The 7,686-nt window shown below is 44.9% G+C and overlaps 1 protein-coding gene across 1 annotated transcript; it reads right to left on the bottom strand.

Annotated features, from left to right (window-relative positions):
- Window positions 1-226: 226 nt before the first annotated feature.
- Window positions 227-3,640, bottom strand: CUNH7orf25 (chromosome unknown C7orf25 homolog). Its single transcript, XM_032430522.1, has 2 exons — window positions 3,470-3,640; window positions 227-2,507 (listed from the first exon to the last, which is right to left on the bottom strand). The coding sequence occupies exon 2, from the start codon at window positions 2,484-2,486 to the stop codon at window positions 1,221-1,223; it is 1,266 nt and encodes a 421-aa protein (XP_032286413.1). The 5' UTR covers window positions 2,487-2,507; window positions 3,470-3,640; the 3' UTR covers window positions 227-1,220.
- Between the last annotated feature and the right edge of the window lie 4,046 nt (window positions 3,641-7,686).

The following is a 7,686-nucleotide window of genomic DNA, read 5'->3' as shown; positions in this document are numbered from 1 at the left end:
AGGAAATGTGTTCTGAGTTAATAATGGAATCTCTCCCAAGAAAAACAGCCCCAAGTTTACTTTTGCATTTCATTGCAGTGTTCATGGACATCCTATAATCAAATTCCACCCCCGCCCCCGCCAACAAACACTGTGGCCGGAAACTGAGTTCCCTTCTCATAAAACAGTAAAGTTGGCACAAAAGAACGAGGTCAGGCTGTGGCAATGTGTCCTAATACTGGCTCCTACACATTAATACTTAAGCTCTAAGACCTAATGTCCCAATTTTTAAAATACGGTCAATACATATCTCCTTTGCTAATCTATTTTGCTTTGTTGCAAATAAAGCACCTAAGGCAACAGGGACATAAAAATTTATTTTTCATTACAACTTGTGTCATGCAACAGGCATGGAATCTCCTACCACCATTTCACAGAGTGAAGTAATGCAGTTGTCACTTGCCACTTGCAAAAGAAAGAGTAAAGGCAGTATTTATAAGTCAAATACTTGCAATATGGGAACTATTTGTACTTAAAAGTAAAATTTGAATTCCTTTAAAATGTTTTCTCTAATTCTTTTACAATTTATTCAAATTAATATTTTTACATTAAATGTCCCAGGTGTATAGTAATGGGACTGCTCTTTCTTTTCACAAAGGTGTATACATAGGTTCATGGGACTCACATGACCAGTATTCACTTTATTTTCTTCTATATTAACGTACTCTTCGTAAACGCACCCACCAGAGTATGCCTGACATATAGCAATCAAGGAAGTTTCTTTTCATTAATAATGGCCATAACTTTATAACCAAAAACTAATTATAAATTTCCCAGCCTCAACCCACATGAACAGATGAACCAATATAACGAAAAACAAGCTTCAGTTTTCTCCAGATATTTAATGCGAGACGCAGTGTAGCCATACCCCATGAAATGCTGATTACCACTAGGGGGTTGCTGCCCTACTGAATCAAATAAAAGTACTGTAACACAGCTAAAAGCTTTATAGAGATGTAGTTCTGTTCTTAATTGCTGTAATGTAGGCAGTTTGATAAATAAGCTTGTCTCTTGTGCTTTTTCTACTTTAGGTTATATATTTTATAGATGACACACACAATCAACTCTACTGGTTTAAGAGTTCTAATTATTATTTTTACTATAGACCTTTTTTCCTCCTCCCCATTTAAGATGGGAAGACCCAGCCTTTGGTTTTCCATGACAATATTTAAAGGATACCATTAGTGTTCATTGTCAGTTGTGTAGTCTTTTGGTAAGGGGGTGGCTAGAGCCTCTTTGCTCTCAGTAAGTGCCCTGGGCTGATGGATAAACACACTAAACTTAACACCCTGGTTGTTGGCAGCTCTGACAAAACCACTGTTGGCAGTCATTGTGATGGCTTTTAGAGTGTCTCCCGTCCCAAAAATTGTTAATGAGCGGCTATTGATTTTTGAACTGGCCACTAGTCTCAAGGCACGCTCAGAAGGCTGGTCTGGCACCACATTAATTTGTTTAATTAGCATAGTGGCCCTCTCTCTCTCCCCAGGTCCTCCTAAGGTATCTAGAATAGACTGAAAGTCCTTGACAGCAGATTCACAAGCAAACAACTCCTTGTCCTTCATAAATGCCTCCAGCTGTGGTAAAACCTGCTCTTTCCTCTCTTGCTCTGCTTGTTCTGTAAGCACTTTCTCTTTGAAGATAAAGTGGCAGCCTCCATAGCTGAGGGCAGATACATATGTGATTAAAGTAGTAATGTCCAGATTTACTCTTTTGCACACATCAACCTTAATTTCTGTTGGAAACGCAACACTTGCTAGAATATTTTCTCGGTCCACTCTGGTCACCTGCAGAAGTTCAGGGCCCTCGTCATCCGACTCACTCTCACTCGGCTGGAGCTCTTCAGGGTGATCTAACAGAGCGTTAACTGCCACTATGTCTCCTCTCACAGAAATGCCCATCTCTTTGAGCTTCTCTGCCATGGGGCTGGACACACTGTTGTAAAATGCAAAGATGATGTGAGGGTTGCTGTACTGCACCGGCTGCTGGCGACTGGCCTGGAGGAAGTCTTCAGCCTGTTCAATGATACTTTTGTCACCATACTGGCCCCTGCCCAGCCAAATGTTATGGAGAGCTTCAGCCTTTCGGCCAATGGCTTTCACCCAAGTATGACCACCATTTGCAACTACATCCACCACAAGGGTCTGCTTTTCTCCCAAGGTATCTGTGTAACCAAAGACATGAAGAACACTAACAACTTCCTCCAAGTTTTCTGCTGATTCCACGATGGCTCTTAGGTGTGTTAGATTAGTGCTCTGTAAATGGGATTCCTTAATAGCTACTTTCCCGGCTTCTACTTTCTGCAGGAATTTTAATTCTGCCTTCAATTTGCTGCACAGCTTTGCACCACCTTCTATGCCACCTTTTCTTGATCTAGAAAGTGATTCTGCTCTCTTGATCAGTTCCTTGGCTATGGCGATTCGTTCACAGAGCATGGAGTGTGCAGACATGCTGACAGCATTATTCCTTTCCTACGGGGAAAAAAAAAAAGGCAAATCGAAACAGTCCTCAAAAATCATGGCAATCAATTCTTCACTGAGGATTATTAAACTTCAATCTAGCAACACAGCTTATGAAGGCTGAATCCATGACCCTGGACTTCTGCATGGCTGATTTTGGAGTGACTCCCTCCTGTGACAACTAAGGAAAGGATGATCCCTGTATTTCTGAGCTCTTCTTTTGGTATGTTGGATTCTGACACACTTTTTAGACCTTTATCTCTTCAGTTTGAAGGTCATGTTCAACATGTCCCGGGTCAGGATAAAATGCAGGAGTTCGGCAACCTACTACATAAGGAATCCCCTTATCAGCTGCTTTACTGTTTGGCTGTACAACAATTTTAATAAAAGGCTCGGAAAGTGAAGAGAACGTGATTAAATTAAAAATATCCACACAGACTAGCTGGTCAGCAAACTGTCCAAACCAAAAGTGTCTCCTCAAACGACCACTCTAAGCCTCTCTAACCCTCTCCTCCTTCGTGAGCGGGTCTCCTTTACCGCCTGCCTCGTGCTGTCCCACGGGCACACGGTACGCCCGCCACGGAATCAAGACGGCCTCGTTCCTGCATTTGACGTCAACCCAGCACATTTTAAAAGACCGGAGGGGCCCACCAACTCGGCTCCGGCTCGCACGAAGGAAAAGCCCGAAGGTAAACTAGAGCCCGCGAGGGCAGCCCGCGGCGACCCGGAGGTCGGCGGGGCCTTCCGGGCGGGCATCGGGCCCTGCAGCCGTCCCGGGTCCGCCCGCACAGCTGGGCCCGGCCACGCAGACTCGGGCTCAAACACCCCAGGGACCAGCGCTGGCTGTGGAGGCCAGGACCGGGGCGCGCGGCGGCCCGCAGCCGGCCCCCTCCCGGCCAGACCGGCCGGCCCAGCCCCCTCCCGGCCTCGGAAGTGGCGCCCCGCTCCCTCCCTCCGCCGCCCCGGCTCCTCACCGGCAGCGCCAGGACCGCGAGCGCGAGCAGGCACGTGCGCGCGCGAGGCCGGGACCCGCCGGGAAACCTCGCCGGGCAGACCCCACCCCACTCTAGCCGCTGCTCAGCCCGCGCGAGCGCCGCCGCCTCGGGAGCCTCCTGCGTCACGTGGCCCCGCGCCGGGTGACGCCGAGTCCGCGAGTCCCGGGCGGTAGCGTGGCCTCCCGAGCGTGGCTGACGCTAACGCGGCCGCCATGTTTGTTGAGGGCACCCGGCTTCTCCCACTCTCGCAGCGGAAGAGACCGCGAATTCGCGGCCACCTCGCCCGGGGGAAGCAGAGGTGGAGGTCTCGGGGCCGGGCATCACTCCCAGTAGGGCGCCGGCCACTCGGTCCCGGGCAGGCTGACCCCGAGCCCTAGCCCTTAGGCTCGGTTTGGACTTTTCCTGGGGCGGAAGTCGTGCATTTTGGTGGAGAGTATCTCCCGGTTGCGCCCAACTACCTTATTTCTGCTGTCAAGCTCAAACCCCTACCGAGTGGCAGGCAGTGGTTGTCTTGGAAAAATTTTCAGCTCATTTTAATAGAAGAGGCAGGTAGAAAGCTTGTCAAAGGTTTCAGAGGTGTTATGTGCTAGAGGCGGGACTCCTGATTCCAAGCCAAAGCACTTTCTACTGCGCGATTCTGGGCTCTCCACAGAAAGTGTAGTACCAGAGATGGGCTGCCTTTCTGGAGGACAAATGATCGAATGGCTTCTGAGGGAGAAACTTACATTAGCCTAGTAAGAGTGTCCAAAGTCAACCAAAAGATTAGGACTTTTGATAAAGTAAAGCTAATTTTTAAAAATTTAAAAAAGGACTTCAAATTAACAATCCTATGTACGTCTACTCCCAAACCTTACTTGACAGCCTTAGGAAAGGAAAAGGAATAAACCCACAAAAGTAACAAGAACAAGAAATGACTGCATGAGATGTCAACACGTTTTTGGAAGACAAAGAGCAATAACACTTCTTCAATGCTTATTTTATGGCAGGCATTATTCTAAGTGCTTTTCACATATTAACTTATTTAATCCTCTTCACAAAGTAAAAGGTAGATATATTTTAAAGCTAAGTCCACCACAAAGAGGTGATTTAAATCAGGCAGCCTCTCTGTAAATGGAGGGGTTTGCACAGTGGAGAAAAGTGTCTGCAGCAGGTGACTCACGAAGCAGAACCCCGGAAAGGCTTTGGAACTGCAGGTACCTAGAAGGCAGGAGGGAGGGGAGCAGTGAGGCAGGACTGAAAATGGGCTGCTTACAAGTCTGTAGGAACAAACATCCAAGTCCTCTCTCAGGTCCAGTGCAGCTGGGCAGTTAGCCATCCTTCCCCTGGCAAAAACTAGAGTTTACCATGCTGAAGGCAGGGAGTCAGAGGGGTTCCAGACACATTATGAAGAGTAACAGTTTTCTGTGGAATGTGAAATAACTATTATTAGTTCCTTCTCTGCCCCTCCCAGAATGCTGACACTTCTCTCCCCAAGCCCTATTTTTCTCTGGAGAAAGGGAGCAAATGAAAGACCATAGAGCAATGGTTTACAGCAACATCCCCCAGTAAGTAGATTTGGGACTCACAAACACAGCACTTCCAAACATTTTTCTGTTTGGAATTGAAGTAAACCAGAAAGCAGAACAAAACGGTTTTTAAAAGTATTCTGTAACTAGCATCCTCAGATAAAAGGTATTTCTTTCATGAAACATGAGGATTTTAGGACTTCTTTAAGGGGAGGTGAGAGTATACAAAAGTTTTTCAAAATTAAAAATGATATCCCCAGTTTCAAAATACCAATAAGAGTAGGAAAAGGTGGGTAAAACTGTACTACAATGTACAATAAAGACAGGTAAAAAATACAGCAGAAACAAAAAGGAAATTTCTCAAGCACTAGGAAATTTACCAAAACTGAAAGATTTTAGTTTCTACAGTGAAAGGGCCTACTGAATGCTCAGCACAATGTTAAGAAACCCACAGAAAAGGACACATCACTGTGAAATTTCAGAATGTTGCAAATAAAAGGTCCTAACTGCAGAGGGGGAAAAAAAGTTATAAAGAAAGGATTTGGCACACATACACAACAGCATTAGGTTCCTCATCAGCAACACGGGAATCTAGGAGTAATGCCTACAAAATGTGGAGACTGTTTCTAACCTAGAATTTTTAAAACCCAGCCAACTGAGAATATAGTTTCAAACCTGCAACTAGCCTGGAGCAGAGCAGAAAGAGGGTTCCAAGAGAGAAACTTCTGGAGGTGTTTGGAGGGGAGGAAGGGTTAGGGATTAGGATTAGGGAGAGATTAGGGAGAGAACCGTGGAGGATTAGGGAGAGAACCATGAAACTCACTTGACACGATACACTGAGGAAAACAGTATGCAAAAGGTTTTACAATCCTGTTGGGGGAATCTGGGAAGAACTGGTGACAGCTACACAGAATACGAAAAAGTGAAGCAATTATCATCTCCAGGAAAATTATTTAGGAAATATAATAACAGTATACTTACAAAGCCATAATAAAAACTTTTAAACTGAACATTGTGATCTAATTAAACTGAGACAGAGAGAAAGTGAAGATGGTACAAGAGTTCTAAATTCTCATCTTGCAGAATACAAAGTTTATATAGTGGCTATCCTTCAAGAATCCAGAGGTAACTGTATAAGCCTACTACTTAAAATACGGAGGAGAGTACCTCCTGGAATACCTAAAAAAGTTAAAAGTAATGGAACTCAGGGGCATGGCCTCAAATGAAGTGTTAAAATTATCTAATTTTTTTTTTTTTTAAGATTTTATTTATTTGACAGAGAGACACAGCGAGAACAGGAGCACAAGCAGGGGGAGTGGGAGATGGAGAAGCAGGCTTCCCACCGAGCAGGGATCGGGTCCTCGATCCCAGGACCCCGGGATCATGACCTGAGCCGAAGGCAGACGCTTAACGACTGAACCACCCAGGTGCCCCAAAATCATCCAATTTTTAAAATATGTTCATGCTTAGAAAGCTATTACTCACCTGGATATCTGATAAAGAGGTGAGATTAAGGATTGAGTTGGCGGTTTTTGTCCATGAACATCACTGAACAGATGAAAACTCCTTTGATCCTCCTTATCACCCAGACCCCAGTGAACCAGCACTTGATAATTATAAAGATCAGTATTACTCCTTTTCCTTATTCCCCTTTTCCAACTCCTTCCTGCCCCCACGTGAATTTTAAAGATCTCCCTGTTTCATAACTAATAATTATTTTGCAAACTTAAATTCGTGGCTCATTGAGGAACTAGAAAAGAGAAAGGGCAGAACCAGCGGAAGCAAAGTTTTTAAGAGTGGGAAGATAAAAAGTGAACCAATATCAGAGAGGGGCTATGAACATTAGGAGCACTGTGATGCTTAAGGAGGTTGAAAGAAGCTCAACTCCACAAGCTAGAATGAGAGAGGAGTTGTGAGACATTCAGGGATGCAGTGGGTCGCAAGACCAAAGAACTGAGTTCCCCAAGAAGTGGGACAAAAAGGAATGGCTTAATTTTAAGGTCAATGAAAAGAATCAACTGAGAACAAAGGTAAAAGTGTTCTAGGCAGCTTCAGTTGAACGAGGCTTTGCATGAACGAGCAAGAGCCCGAGAACAGAATATGGACATAGAGCTGCTTCTGTGAATTTTTCCTCCCTTTATTCTGTGGGCTTCTTCTTTTAGCCCTTAGTAGGAATCTACACACACTCTTTTCCTTAATATGCCTGCCTTTACTTTTCCCTTCTTTGACTTGCAGAATTTTGGTATTCCTCTGGTTTTGAATATCAGACATTAGAGAGGGCTTAAACAAATCCAAAGGCAGCTAAACCTTACAGAATACTTGACCATGAACCCTGCAGACCTTTCATTTGCATCATCAAATTTTGTCCTTAGAAAACCCTCTGAGCCAGTAAGTGGGAGAGTTAAGACCTGACCCAAAAACCATTCCTTTCTACTACTAGGTTCTCTTTCTAGTGTGCTGGAGTCTCAATAGACCAAGAGCCCATAGGAGAGATGATTAGATAAGGCCTTCAAGACAAACATCCTGATGTCAGAGGTCAAGCTGCCATCTCCCATCTCCCGTAATAAAGCCACTGCCTCCTATCCTAAGATACAGAGCTATCATGATGGTGGGGAGACCTGGGACTCCTGACCAAAACACTTCAAGGTAAGACTCTTTTCTCCTACACTCAGGTAAATCTTAAAACCTTTT

The sequence above is a fragment of the Phoca vitulina genome, unplaced genomic scaffold (assembly GCF_004348235.1).
Source record: "Phoca vitulina isolate PV1807 unplaced genomic scaffold, GSC_HSeal_1.0 scaffold44, whole genome shotgun sequence".
In the NCBI taxonomy this organism is placed as follows: Eukaryota; Metazoa; Chordata; class Mammalia; order Carnivora; family Phocidae; genus Phoca; species Phoca vitulina.
This window is presented reverse-complemented; position numbering and strand designations above follow the sequence as displayed.